The sequence below is a fragment of the Ursus arctos genome, unplaced genomic scaffold, assembly GCF_023065955.2.
Source record: "Ursus arctos isolate Adak ecotype North America unplaced genomic scaffold, UrsArc2.0 scaffold_6, whole genome shotgun sequence".
Taxonomy (NCBI): domain Eukaryota; kingdom Metazoa; phylum Chordata; class Mammalia; order Carnivora; family Ursidae; genus Ursus; species Ursus arctos.
In genome coordinates, this window is record NW_026623078.1 from 49,969,213 (window position 1) to 49,984,574 (window position 15,362).

General features: G+C 42.8%; 1 protein-coding gene across 4 annotated transcripts in view; it reads right to left on the reverse strand.

Moving 5' to 3' along the window:
• NIPAL2 (NIPA like domain containing 2) overlaps positions 1-12,946 on the reverse strand; it is a 72,236-nt gene extending 59,290 nt beyond the window's left edge. The window contains exon 1 of one of the 4 annotated variants that reach the window (XM_057307933.1): positions 12,513-12,946. In XM_057307933.1, coding sequence (XP_057163916.1) covers positions 12,513-12,620 — 108 coding nt within the window. In that variant the 5' untranslated portion in view covers positions 12,621-12,946. The remainder of the gene's footprint in view (positions 1-12,512) is intronic. The other 3 variants (XM_057307932.1, XM_057307934.1, XM_026495665.4) reach the window with 3 other exon arrangements.
• Between the last annotated feature and the right edge of the window lie 2,416 nt (positions 12,947-15,362).

Below are 15,362 nucleotides of genomic sequence, written 5' to 3' on the forward strand. Positions count from 1 at the left end.
AACTTTACCTAATTATTCAAGGTTAATTGCACACTCATTAAATTCATTTCACACATAATTGTAAATAGTAGTAATACAGTAAATCCTCATTAATGCCCCTAACTGAAGGGGAGGGATACTTCAAATTTGCAGTGTTTTAAATAAAGGTGGTTTAATTACCTTCAAGAATATACAGTAACTTGAAGTAACCAGTATTAAATGCTGTTTCCAATTAGAGGCTCTGGTTAATGTGCTTTAATGACTACAAAATCCTCATCTGCAATCAGGAGTATCATTTGCATACAGTGAGCGGATCCTTATAAACTGCCATTTAAATTAAAGTTGTCTAGTGTATATCATTACTTTACTCTGTTTTCTAGCATTTTAGAATTAGTGGGAGTTTAGATCTCCTCTCCTTTCCCCACCCCTTTTCTCCCCCTTGCTGATTTGGAGACTACTCAGGAAAGAGAATAGAGGGCCAGAGGAGGAGAGGGACTTGTGCAAAGTCACATAGCTAGAAGCGGGCAAATTTTGGCCCCAAGGCACCCAGCTCATGTCTGAATCACTATTTCTTTGCCGTCTGCAATCAGTAACCTTCTGGCTAGTCATTGTCAATTTACTACAACTTTAAAATTGCAAAATCTGTTTCTTTTTCTCAGCACAAGTCAAATAAAACGAAGATAATAATCGAAAGGAAAGTTTGCTCCACCGCTCAATAATGCAGTTAGAAGTATAGGCCGGACACACAGAAAGATGCCCTTAATTTGTTCAGTGCTCTCTCTTGTCACCACTGTCGCTTAATTCCTGACTTTCCCAGGATGTCTTGGCAAACAGATGGTGGGAGCCACAGTAAACAATTTATCTGGAATGAGATTCGAAATATCAGCATTGATAAGTATCAAGGATGTTTTTGTTTTATTTGGAATAGCAATCTTCTATCCTACCTTTTGTGCCAAGAGTGTTCTTTAGATATTTTGCATAAAGTTATTGACCTATAATCCATGGGTGGGGTGTTTTGGCCAGATGGAGGTGGGATATAACACGGATATGTGGAATTGGTAATAGTCTGTCCTGGTTCTGACTTTGAACTCAAACATATTCTTGGCTCTGCCTTCAAAACATAAATTCAGAATCAGACCCCAGTGGAGCTAGTGTGTGCTTCAAAAGAACCATAGATTCAGAGCTAGTTTTGAATGCTATAATAGTCATATTCACCTTGCAACTGGAATAATGCTATGTCTCCTGTTCCAGGCAGTAAAATATGCCTGAACATACAAGTGACAGATTTAGTTTTTAGTACTGGAAATACCAGAAGTTGAGTGATTTAGGTCAACTAGTCCCTGCGGGAATGACCATAAGAGCCTGAATCTGCAAGGGGATGACATGTCTGAGAAATGGGTGTTCAGTTCACCCCATGTCACAGGAAACTCTTAGGAATGAGCTGGGATTGTTTTGCATTTTCACCTTGTAAACTGGCAGACAATTACCTCACCTCCAGAACAGTTAAGAAGGGACAGGAGAACATCCAAATTCTTAGTAATACTTTGTAATACTTAAGTATTAGGAGTAAAGACTCATAATGTGTACAACTTACTTCGAAATGATGTATTACAATATAAAGAAAAAAAAACATACAGAGAGAGAGAGAGAACAAACAAATGTTTCACAATGTTAACAACTGGTGAATTTCCAGGTAAAGGACATGTGGTATTTATTGTTCTACTCTTCCTCATTTTCTAGAAGTTGGAAAATTTTCAAACTAAGAAGTTAAAAAAACACTGCTTTACAGACTCAATGAAGTTAAAAGGAATATGGATTCATTTAAAAAGGGTTAAAAGAGATGATAATAAGAAAAGCAAGAAATATATAGCAAGCCAGCTGAACCGAGGAAAGATATCAAGGGGGAAAATAAAACGATTGCACCACCTAAAACCACATGCAGATACTGCTTGGGAGGAACACACAATGGGGAGGAAAGGGACATGAAATGCAAGGGGTCGGAGAGAAAATGGTAAGTATGGCAGAGACAATTGGAGGATGCTCACAGCAGATGCTATTCATTCAGTCATGCACCCGTTTGGTATTTATTCTGCATAAATATAAGGTTTTATGTCGGGACCTGAGGATGCAAAGTACCCTTGAGGAATTCAGAAGAAGTAGAAAAAGCAACTGATAACAGACTACCACCTGCTAAATCTGTAAAAGAGGTAGATGCTTTGCAGAACCCACGAGAACAGAAGGGACAGAGAGTGCGAATCTGCCTAGCTTGGAGAGTATATTAGCTACAGGAGTGACTGCTATGACAAATTACCACAAACCTGGCAGCTTAAAACAACCGAAATGTATTCTTTGACTGTTCTGGAGGCGAGAAGCCCAGAACCACGTTCACTGGGCTGAAACCAAGATGGCGGAGCTACCTTCCCTCTGAAGGCTTAAGAGGAGAATTCATTTCTTGCCTTTCCCATTTTCTGGTGGCTGCTGGCATAGCATTGGTTTATGGTTCTATCACTCTAATCTCTACCTCTATGGCCATACCACCTTCTCTTTTTTTGTATAAAATTTCCCTGTGCCTCCCTCTTATATTCAAGTGGCATTTAGGGTCTATCCAAATAATCCGGGATAGTCTTCCTATTTCAAGATCTTTAACTTAATCATATCTGCAGTCAACAGGGTGCCTGAAGGGTCTTCAAGCAGAAGATGCCAGGAGAGCTGGACTGGAGAGGCCAGCGGGAGCCGTTATCTGCCATGAATCTGTAGGTGGCACAAAGGACTCTAAACTAGAGGGTAGGTGCAGATTTGGCTTTGAAGAAGACTCATCCTGGCTGCAGTGTAGACGATGAACCAGCATGGAGCAAGACCAGAGAACAGGAAAACCATTTGGGAGACTAATCTTCAGGAGCTGGGAGAAGAAGTAGGGGCAATGAGAGAGTTAATTACAACCGGGCCGTGAAGAAACAATATTCATATTCATAGTGGTAAACACTGGAGACAACCTGAGACATGTAATGCTTTTTGGATTACTGAGTGGGTTGGACTATTCTTACCACTAATTTCCTTTGCCCTTGCTGATAAATTGAGTTGTCTGCAATACCAACCCAAACTGAGTTAAAACCATAATACCATATGTGGAAAAAAAGAAAGAAAGAAAAATGTTCAGGCACAAATAGATTTTTAATTTGTTATCTTGGTTATTGTATGCCATAAGGTTACTACCTTTCCATCCTGAGAAAGTCTCATGACCCTGGATCCAAAGCTGGTGATGTAAAGCCAACAGAACAGATCTGGGTTACATAACACAGTATATCGTTGCTATTCCTACAAGTGGTGCCATGCCAATTTGTAATCAACCTTAAAACCTAGGCAGAAAAAGCCCAACATATTGCTTTCCCATACAATTAAGAGCTATTACATTTTGTCTTTTACTTGGGAACACATCGACTTACATAATTGCACATTATTTTTATAAACCAAACTCCATTAAGGATAAACCTTACTAAGTTTACCAAGAAGCCTCCATGTTTTTTGCCTTTGAGAAATTTAAGTTTCAGTAGAAAAAAAATTTATGGGAAAAGTAATATATTTAACAACACATCCTTTGGGGGCTTTTGACACTTTGTTAGAGGGAGAGCAACAATTGTCAAGAAAGGTGAGATACTGGTTCAGAAAGTCTTAAAACTTGCTTCTATTATAAAACAAATCAACCCCGTAGAAGGTTGTGAAGGGAATCTTTGGAATTAGCGCAGACATGCTGAACACAAAGAATGCTATTGTTTCCATCCAGACAGATCTAAGGTCCCATAACTCCCAAATTTTGCAAGAACATATTCATAATAATAATTCAAAAACTATGTAATCCCTTGTTTTCAAAGAAGCAGGATTGCCGTCTGCCTTTTGTGGGGCCAGCCCAGGCTTTGGGAGAGGTTTCCTATCCTAAAGCTGGGAGCCTGAGAGCTCTGGTAGTTATAAGTCCTTCCCTCACACCTGCCTGGGTGTCTGAGGTATCCGCCTTCTGAAGAGCAATGCCTGCCTTGACCTCTGTGTTTGGTCAGCTCCATTCCCCTGGAGATTTGAACTCTTTCGTCTATGTCAGGCATCAGCCGCTGGGTGAGTTTCTGCCTCAGTATGAGGGAGGGATAATGACATTGCTGCTCTCTGACAGACTTCTTCCAGAGGCTCCTGTGGCCCCTGCTACCCACCAGACCAGATCTTTCTGACAGCAAAGCAGGAGTCAAGTTCAAGTTTTCTACACCTCTCAGGCATTGTGACTTGCACTCTCCATTGCCTCCAAAGGGCCACTCCTCATAGCCAAAATAATTTCCCCTATTCCCAAGCTCCTCCTTCCTCGCCAATGATGGTGACTGTGATTTGGGTCTGCAAATGTAGTCCAAAAGATTAACAAAACACTCTACGTGTAACTCACGATTATTTTCAACTTCATGGCGGCGGCAGCTGCTCATAACATGAGGTCTGCTTGTGCCTTGCCCACAAAGAACCACTCATTTCTCCACTGCTGTGACTCAAACAGCCACATCCCAAGGTAAATTATAGTTTCCCCTTCTGCTTTGGGGCACTCTTATTTACCATTATATACCCGTACTATGTTACTCTGGAAGCTTAATGTAAATAGTCTATCAGAGAGTATAGGCAAGGGTAGTTTCACATCAGTCCTTCAAATGTTGTTTATCAATTATAAAACATTCTCTCTCTCTCCCTGTCCCTCTCCCTCACACACACACACATAAACACACACACACACATAAACACACACACACACATTATGTATATCACATATATAGAGAGAGAGACATTTTGAGGACATTGGCCATGTTTTCTGATTTCTTTGATATCACTAACACTGTTCTGTTAAGTAGGGCTCTCTGCTTGTGATTTCTATTGTATGGAAAGTTGATTGCATTTTAGGCCCTCATTTGTTGATTTGCTGATCAAGCTTACCATGGGCTGTGACAACAGAGAACCCAGTGCAGCTCTGTCCCTAGCATCCCTGGAACAATCAGAGGTTTGCAAGTCCAGGGGCTGAAGACGAAATAAACACACCCCCTCCGCCTCCCTCGCAGAATTCACAGGATTCACCTCAAACTTGAGTGAGATATTGGAAATGCTAACATGACTTCTAGGATTCCATATGGTATTGCACTCATACACCATACTTTTCCCACTAAACTTTTAGGAGTTTCCAACTTAACTGAAGAGGTGATTGTTGATGGTAAAGAAATTTTTAAGCAGGTAGAGGCAAGAAAGAGACTAAGCAAGAGATACTACCTCTGCTAGATGATTCCCGTTGACTTTGCCATCAGTAGGAAAGACGGGCTCCTTGTAGTTTTTTTGTTTTGTTTTGTTTGGTGATGTCTGAGAGGGTAAGGCTAGAATTTAGAAATAAGTCACCACTTATTTGACATGATGCTAATAAAAATATTTCAGAAGTTGATCCTATAATCTGAACTTTTAAGGAGATTATTCTGTTCAGCTTTCACCCACAAAGGCAGGCAGGCCGAATAGGGGGCAACTTTCTAGGGCTGCTCATGTGAGGCAGCATATGGAAAGGGAAGGTCCTAAATGAGTTGAGAAGGGGGTTAGTTTGAGAGTTGACCAAGTCGACAATAATCCATAGGAGGACATGGTTGTTAGGGCCACACAGTATCCCCTTCTCTTGATTACGGGACCCCTCTTTCAGCTAGCCCTTCCTAAAGGTGCCCACGTTCTGTGGGGATGCCAAGCCCAGTAACTCTGGCCGTGGTGACTGGTATGGGAAAGGCCACAGACCTAACCTCATCCAGTCAGGCTAAAGCCCATTTATTTTCATTGGCTGAGAAAGTCAAGCTTCCCCTTCTGGAAGTGGACGGAAGAACGCAGGCTAGTGGGGCGAGTCTGCTAAAAGTGGAACCAACAAACTCTAAGGAACAGAAGTTGAAGAGGACAGCGAGATCCTGAGCCTTCACCACGTTGTTAGAGCCCCTGGATCAAGCCTTAGTTGCACCCAGAGTTCTCCTGGCCTTTCACGTTAAGCTGATTAACTTCCTTCATTATTTAAGCCAGTTAGTGTTAGGTTTTCTGTGACCTGCAAACTAATGCCTCTTAATTACAAAGCATTCGTGGTTAGGGAAGCCAGGTTAAGCTAGAAGAGAGACAGACTTGTCTAGCAAACTTAGTTTGGCCAGTGGTCCAAATTACTCCAAGAAGAAACCAATTGGAGAGGTACAAAGGAGGAGGGGTGGGGGATTTCGGAAACCAGTGCTGAGGCTGCAGGCTACACTCCTTGTAGGCTGACCTTGGGAGGACCTGTCAAGGCCAGAGTCTCTGAAGGAGTCCGGCCAGGACACACACAATCTTTGGTGAGCTGTGGCACTCAGGACTAAGCATATGTTAGCTTGTATTTACATAAGGGGACAGTCCATAGCTCCTGACATGTGCCAAAGATGACAGGAGGCCATCTGAAGAATGACCAAGGGCGGGGCAAGTGACAAGAGAAGGCACATGCTAAGAACTATGTGAGGGGAGGTGGAGTGTTATCTGCCAGCCGCCAGGCCATCAGGGCATTCTGGTGAACAAGGCGATGAGCTCTGACTTTGTGGAAAATGTAAGTCTATCTGGAACACAGTGGGAGATGAGTTATAAAAAGGTGTAAACTGAACAGAGTAATACTGGACCTTTAGGAAAAACCAAATAAATGGACAAGCCCAAGCTAAAATAAATACCATGGAAGTAACAGCACCGGGGCCCTCCCAGGCTGGGAGCGCTGGTTAAACTGCAATCAGTGTCCGGTAATATGATCACACTACTGCCACCTAACCCCTCTGTCACTGCTCCCAGTGCCACACGCCCATCTCCCCAGCCCAGGAGTCTGGCAAGTGGCAGAAGACATAGGAGGAATCCTTGCCTTAGTACTTCAAAATAACAAGTGTTCCAATTAGGAAATTACTGCAGTTAGGAAGTGATCTGGGATGTGAATATGTTTGCAGAGTGATGGGGAGGCAAACACCAAAGGGACTAAGGAGGCACTAGATACAGAGAAATCAGCAGTTTTAGATTAAAAAAAGAAAGGTTACATCAAACATCTGACATGATTTCTCTTATTTCCATTTGCAATGAGCTAAGTCCAATAATTACTAATTATTAGAAATATGTATTTTATGACATTTCTTATAAAGTAAGTTGACTATAGTACTACTAGTAATAATAGCTAGTATTTATTTGAGTACTTTCTTTGTGTCTGGCACTTTACTAACTTTCGGACATACATCACCTTACTCGATTCCTACATCAACCCTGTAAGGTATGCAGTATTATTATTACCATTTCAATAGAGAAAAGCAAGATTTGGAGAATTAAGAAACTTGACAATACCTCTGGTAAGAGGACTGAGCTTTTAAAACTGCACTATACAAAAACAAAAAGGATAGCTTAGGGGAACATCATCCTTTCCATGGTAAGCTCTCAAATGCCAACTTGAACAGTCATCATCGTTTTTAAAAGAAATTGTTTGAGTAATTCTCAATTGCTTGTTTAAGCAAACAAAGTAAATATGGCATACCACTTCCCACAAGGTGACTATGGTATATACCATTATCGACCCAGATAAAACGTGCAAGTTGGACAGTTATTGCAATGCTAATATTTTTAAAACTTGAAAAATTGTAGAATATAATACAGACAACTGTAAAGAGAATGATACAGATGAATAAATTACTAAAATGAATTATCATAAGGCAAACACCCTTATAACACCATCCAGATCAAGACACCGAAAGAAATTGGGCATCCACCCAAAGCCCTCCCTCCTCCCCATCTCCTCACACCTGCTCCCCTCCCACAAGCAACCACTGGCCTGACTTTATTGCAATCATTTTCTTGCCTTTCCTTATATTTTCATCACCCAAGTGTGCATCCTTCAATACTATAGTTGAAGGGTTTTGTTTTTTTCTTAGGTCTCTCGAGTTACAACTTCTCCATCCTCTCCCTTTTCTTTCTTGTAAAAATGATTTTTGAAGAAATGGAGCCATTTCAACTTGTAAAATCTCAATGTTTCCCATAGCCTGAATTTTGCTGATTGCATCAATACAAATATTTAACTAGTTAGTATAAATCAAGTCGTAAGGAGGAGATCAGGTAGAATGAAATGCAAACATCTTGTCTGCCAAATTCACAGAAGCATTAAGACTCTTTTCCTCTAACAAAAACCATGGGATGATGATGATGATGATTTGTCTTCTTTTTACAAAGGCTTTGATATAGCTGCTTTGAGGTAATCTGTTTCTTCCTTCCTCTTGCTGCCTCACACATATGTCTTATAGAAAATCTGGTAACAGGAAAATACCATATTGGATATATAAGGAAGGCAAAAAAAAAAATCAATAAGCATAAACAAAACAAAAAAGGGATTTTTTTTTCCCTTGGGAAGGATATGGAAAAGACCAGCAACCTTTACCCAGCACTTTGGTTATTTGTAAATTTTGGCACTTTTCTTTCTTTAAGAGCCAGACAGATGCAGCCACCAGCAGAAAAGAAATAGACGGTCGCAAAGCAAAATCAATAAAAGGGCAATATAAAACTCAATGCAATTTTTCTTTAGTGCAATGAAACAAGCCATATGCATTCCCCCTCTCACGTTGCCTTTCACCACCACGTTCTTTTCAAGCCATAGTTTCTAAGCAATGGCCTTCAGGTAAGGAGTACAGATAGCTGTGCAGTTAAACCTACTTGCGGTAAGATCTTGGGGCAAGTTATTTAACACAGGTTTCCTTACGTGAACAGTGAGGATAATATGTACCTTAGAGGTTGTTGTTGGGGGCTCTATTGAGATAATAGCTATAAAACGTCACATAGTAAATGCATAACAAATGTCAGTCTCTTGGCTTTGCCTTTTCTTGGCCAAGTTGTAACAATTTTCCTTTAAATATATTGACTTTAAACATTCAAGCCTTTGAAAATCAGAAATTCAAAGAAAGGACATAAAAAATTCTGAATTTTCATTTCACCCTATGCAGAATAAACCTTTTTGACAATGTCCTTGTGAATTTAGATACTTAGCAATATGCTTAAACTTTAAGAACCAGGGACAAAACCTCTCCTTCACAGTATTTCCCACGTTCATCTTTTCCTGTCCATGCCTTCCACAACCTTGCTGATTTGGCACTATTTAACCAATCAAATAGCAAAAGGGAGACTGGAGATCTTTTATTCCAACCCTCATTTTCCTGGAGAGGAAACTGAAGCCTAAGCACACTCTGGTTCACAGCAGAAACTAGACTACAGCCTCTAACACTGGTTGCAAATTAAGTGCCTACAGGGGCCAGTAAGGTAAAAGAGATGAGAGTAAAGGGAGAGGCTTAGGTGGGGAGCACAGCTGTTCCACACTATGAACTTCAGCTCACAATTACCATGTGGGAGAGAAGGCCAAGTGCTGCTAGAACTTCTAACATTTAAAGAGATCACTGAAACTTGAAACTTTATATATAATCTACTTGCTTTTAAATGCTGGCAATGTATTAAACATTTTTTTTAAGCCTCTCTGCTGGTCAAACAAGACACATCTGTGGGCTGGATTTAGCCAATTTGAGGCCTCTGCATCAACCCTGCTAACCCTAAGTTAAATTTCTTTTATTTAATTCGCTTTGATTCTCACACTCCTTGCTAAAAAAAAAAAAAAAAAAATTTAGTAAAAAATAAATAATTAAAAAAATCTTCAAGGGCTGGCTCCCTATTGCCTACAAGATAAAGTCCAAACTTCTTAACCAGTCCTTCAAGGCAATCCATGACTATATTTAAGACCCCAAATTATATTTCCACTTTACAGTTTCCATCTCCCCCTGCAACCAGAATGGCCACCGATTTCTACATCAGGTACAAAAATAGTCAGAAAGTCACCTGTCCGGGCCACATGGGCTGTCCTTGGTCCCCCAGACTTTCCCTCTTTTGGAATGACTTTCACCTGTGCACTCCCTTCAGTGAAACTCTGTCCACCCTTAAGTGCCCACTGAAATACCACCTTTCCACAAAACATGCCTCATGGCCCCTACGAGAAGCCACCTTGCTCCAAACTTCCACAGGACTTTCTATCACTCAAATGACCCTTAAAACACACTGCCTTGTTTTGGAGTTCCCTGTGTAGCTCATTTCCCCAAGCACCTAATAACACTCCCGGAAGGAAGGGTGAATTGGTACACACGTGTTTCGTACAAAGCAGGGGACTCAATAACCGTCTCAGAAATATTACCCTTTTATACTGAAAACTTGGGGATCGAACATGAAGAAACTACGTTGGCAGAGCTCCACTGTATCTGTATGTTCGTAGGCAGACTCTTGAGTGACAAAAAAAAGGGGCAATGCCTCACTTCTCTGGCTTCCCAAAACATTTTCCCCACGGAACTACTACGTTCTACATGCTTTAGGATTTCCTCCTCTAGAAGCACTCACACATTGATTCTAAGAGACCACTGTTAAATATTTATCTGCTATGTGAAAGTGTTGGTCTTTCTCTAGGAGGAAGGTTCGTTTATCAGCCTGATGGTTATCCCTTGGAAAGACACCGAGAGCTGGGCTACTGGTGAATAGACACTGTCATCAAATAGTTCAGCTGTGATAAAACTGATTAAACCATGACTACCCAGCAACCAAGGCTAATTTTGAGTGTGAGAGTCCTAAACTGATATCTCACACTTTTGCTGGAGCCACTCCCATTTCAATCACCTACATCTGCCTATGTCAAAAAAGAAAAGAAAAAAAAATTAGACTCCATTTTATTGTTGCTGGCCTGGCCCACATTAGAGGCATGCAATAAAATGTTTGCTGAATGAATTTCAAAAAATCAATTTTCACGCTCTTCTAAGTCTTATAAGATGGGCTAAATTTGTGCAATAATGGAGAAAGTTGATACAACCTTACCTCAAACTAGCTATAGTTTAGATGTCAGCTGAGTAATTTCAATTAGCATATCCTGGATACACCCTCTTAAAACTGTACAAATATATACTAAGGCAAGTTGGGCCTTGCAAACATCAAGTTAGGTCCCCACATTTATGTCACGTGGTAATCTGTTTTGCTGTTAGAGAGCCAAGACAATCCTGAATTCCAGGAAACATCAAGGAAAACTGACAACAGGAGTTTGAACTATGAAAACAATGTTTTCTCCTGTTTTGGATGATGCCATTGTAGGTCACAACTATTAACCCTCTAATTTCTTTACCAAAAGAAAAAAGTTCATTCTTAAACCTTTACTGGGAGTGCTTCTAGCATAAGCATATTATAGCATGTTTATAATATATACTAGCATAAGCATAATTTAACAGATAAGGCTCAAAGAGCTTTCCATAAAAGTAATTCTTTTCTTTGTAACTCCTGTGAAGGAAGAAGTGGAATAGATTACACACAGTGACCAAGAGGCTCTGAGTCCCCTCATTTTTCCTACTTTAGTACATTTTGTGGTAAAATAGACTTAAAGCAATACCCTCTCCTTTGTTGAAAACGAGTAAGGTGAACGTGCTTATTTTGTCTTTATATAAATAAATTTGTGTTAAATTTCTGAAAACAAAATTTTAATATTTAGAAATTAACATTCGAAACACTTTTCAAGGGTTCTTATAGGAATTCTAGGCTTTTGGTTATTGCTTAAACACGATTTAGCCCAACAGTAACAAATATTTTATAATTAGAGTGTTGTAAAGTAAGAAGGCCCACAGGTTTGTTAAAGAACAAGAAAAAAAAAAAAATAGCACACTTACGAACATAGAAGGAAGCCTGGACCCATTACATCAAGATCTCTTGCCCCCGCTTGAAAGAATATAAATGCAGCTAGAGGAAGGGCTCGCCAGGGCAGTTTTTCTGATCTTAAACCACGACAAAAATAAATGGGCAGCTCCACTCCCCTTTGATCTCCTTCAATGTATATTTCCAGCATAAACTAGCATTGTTTAGGCTGCCAGTGTTTCCCCAGAGGACCGGTGAGACCAAAGGAGAGAGTCATGCGATTGCAACCCGAGAATATCGGTGTTCTTCGCAAGGAAATGGAGGCGCCCTGCTGAGCCGGTGGGGACACGCACGCACGCAGAGCATCTGCGCGGGGGTGACATTTGGTAGCCCTTAATGAGCTCCCTGCTTCTGAGAATGGGGTGTCATTTATTTTTAACTGTAAAATGATCGAGATGGAGGAGGATTGAATATGGGTGGAGGAGAGTCACCCCACACTCCTAGAATCCTTCTGGGAGAAGGGGGATTCAGGCTGGAGAGGCGGGAATGTTCGGGACCAAGAGGCCCAGGAAGGACCCCGCAGAGGTCGGAGCCGCAGACCTAAGCACCCCACTCCCAGGGACTGATGCCCGCGAGAGTTAGGCCGTGGGGGGAGGGGCACCAGCACTCTCTCAAATGAGGGGTAGTTCAGTGAACGTGTAGAAACATCACGTCAGCGCTTCCCGCTTGGCCGGCCCGGTGTCTGAGAGCCGGCAAGCGGGCGGCCGAGGAGCAGGAGGCGCCGCGGCCCCTTCCTTGTCCCCACCGGGCGACTGGGGCGGCCGGCCCCTTACCTGGTTCCTGCCGTACCACGCGCCCGACAGGGAGCCGTTGCCGGCGCCCAGCGCCCAGTACGTGAAGTTCCGGGACAGCTCGTCCACCGCAGCCGAGGCGGCGGCCATTGGGGCTCGCTCCCGGCGCTCGGGTTCGGGCTCGGGCTCCGGCTGCCTCCCGGCCCCGCCGCTCCGCCAGGCGCCGCGGAGGAGGCGCGCCCTGCCGAGGCTGCGCCCGGGCCGCGCCGAGGCCACTTCCTGCTCGGCGCCCGGGACGGCGGGCGCGCCGGGGCCACCTGGCTCCCGCCCCCGCGCGGCGGCAGGTGCGGCTCCCGCCTGCTAACACGCCCCGCCCGGCCCGGCGCGGTCTCGGTCCCCGGGCGCCAGGTGCCCGCGGGGACCCCCGCCGCCTGCGGCCTCCCGGGGCGGCCAGGCTTGCGGCGCATCCTCGGGCCCGCGGGGCCTGGGTGCTCGGAGTCCTCGCTGGCCAGACGGCCCAGGGCGGATCCCCGTGCGCGCGGGTGGCCGCACCTGCTGGGGCGAGAAGGAGGTGTCTCCAAAGGCGCTTCCAGCCCCAGCGAGTCAATACGCACTGAAGTGAATGGGAGAGAAACCCATCTGTCTAGGCCAAATCAGCCCCCTTCGCCCCGTCTACACCCTGCAGTTCTAGCTCTCTATCACACTTTCAGTGTTTCTCACTTGAATTTTCAAAGTTGTTTGCATATGGAAAAGTCGCGAGTTCCCGAAACTACTGTAAGCAACATGAGAATAAAGGTTGGATCGATTAAATCTCAATGTCAACAATTGATAGATTCTTAGCAAATATTCCTAAAATGAAGGAAGGAATCTCCTGGTGGGAGCTGGAGGACCCCAAAGTTTCCTTCAGATGGAACCAGAAGGAATTGCTGAAACGTTGCCAGCTTCTCGATGTAAGAATTTAGAAAGGGAGATAATTGTTAATGGTTTTAACGAACTCTTACTAGATGTTTTGGGTTTGCCTGTTTTCAAATTCTACTGAGTCACTACAAATTATTTGTAAGGTATCGCTGACCTTGAGAATCCTGTGATTCTATATTGTTGCCTGAAGTCCTGGAACTTGCAATTTGTTGTTTACACAATGCTGAGATTCTTCTTACATAATGTATTTTGACTGCCATGACTTCATTACAGAGAGACCTTCCTGAAAAGAGAATTGCTGCCTAGTGAAAAACTGGGAGAAAGTTTTCAATGTTTATTAGGGGATGTGTGTGAATGAGAGAAGGAAGTGAGAAAAATATTTTAGGTAGAGAAATAACAGGACATGTCATCTGGGAAGCTGTGTGGTTTCTTGCTCGAGCACCCAAAATGCTAGCCGAATCGTTACTATGGTAGCTAGCTACTCGCAATTTTAAGAGGCTCATTTATTTCAAATAAATATCTGAAGGAAAAAGTGTCTATTTTTTGGTATCTTCTATATCACATTAACTTGTGTTGGTGACTTTATTAATGCTTCTTTCAGTTGAGCTGCTTTAGCGTACAAGTAACAGAATATCCTAGTAAAAGTGGCTTAGACAACAAGCATCTGTTATCCCTGAAGGGAATTTTGTTCTATGTGGCTCAATGACGTCATCACTTCCATCTTTCTGCTCTTCCATGCCTGATGTATCAGGCTTTTCCATTTTCACGGTGGCAGCTCCTGGCATTACAGGCAAACAGGACCACACTTAGGAAAAAAAAAAAAAAAAAAGCAAGGCATTTTTTCTTCTTTAAGATTTTATTTAGTTATTTGACAGAAAGAGAGAACACAAGCAGGGGGAGCCCCAGACTCCCCACTGAGCAAGGAGCCCGATGTGGGACTCAATCCCAGGACCCTGGGATCATGACCTGAGTTGAAGGCAGATGCTTAACCGACTGAGCCATCCAGGCATCCGAGAGGCATTTCTTCTTATACATCTTTTGATTAGAGGAAAACCCTTTTCAGACTCCCCCAGCAGACTTCCCTTCAGGTCCCATTAGCCAGGACTGGGTCACATGCACATCCATGCTCCACGTGCAAGGGAAGCTGGGAAAGTGACTCTCAGGCATTTCCAGCCTTCAGAGTGGGAGTAGAGCTCTATCAGCAAGGAAGAAACCAGGATGGGGTGGGAGGGTACTATTAGCAGAGCCTGGCACAACCACTCCTCAGTATATTCTATCAGCCAGATTGTAACTAGTCATACAGTCTCTAACAAGCAAGATAATAAATGAATCGTGTCACTTTCCTGTTTCAAATGTTACCAAACGTCCCCATTGACACAATAAAGTTCACACTTTTTAAGCTTGGCATATGAGATACTTTATGATCTGGCCCCCACACTCTGCTACACTTAAATCACTCCCATTTTATTTTTTAATTAAAAAAATCATTTTCTGCTTCTTTGCATTTGTTTAAGAACCTCTAATTTTGGAGGAAGACAGCACTTGGTACAGAATAAGTATGATGTGTAGCCTGTGACATGCCGTTCTCCAGATTCCAAGACGCCACTGCAGTTGCTGTGGCTGTCCTAGTGCGTGGGGGTGGTTGGAACAAAGAATTCGTGACCAATGTTCCTTTCCACACAGTTCACAAGGAGGCGGCAGGAATGTTGCGTGAGCTATTTTGGTCCCAGCAGTGTAGGAGTTGCTGGAGACTGTTCAGGGCTTTATGATGGCCTCTGCCTCTTGTGGGGTTTCTTCGGGGGATATCCTGTTCACTTTATAGGACACCAAAAGCCTTTCATCAACTGCCTGTTTTTAGTGCTGAAATGGTGGAGGTGTGTTCCTCAGTTAATTCAAGGAATTCTATTCTGGTGCCACATCATTTGAAGCTAAATCCTGACTCCACTGCAGATTTGCTGTGTGATTTTGATTAAG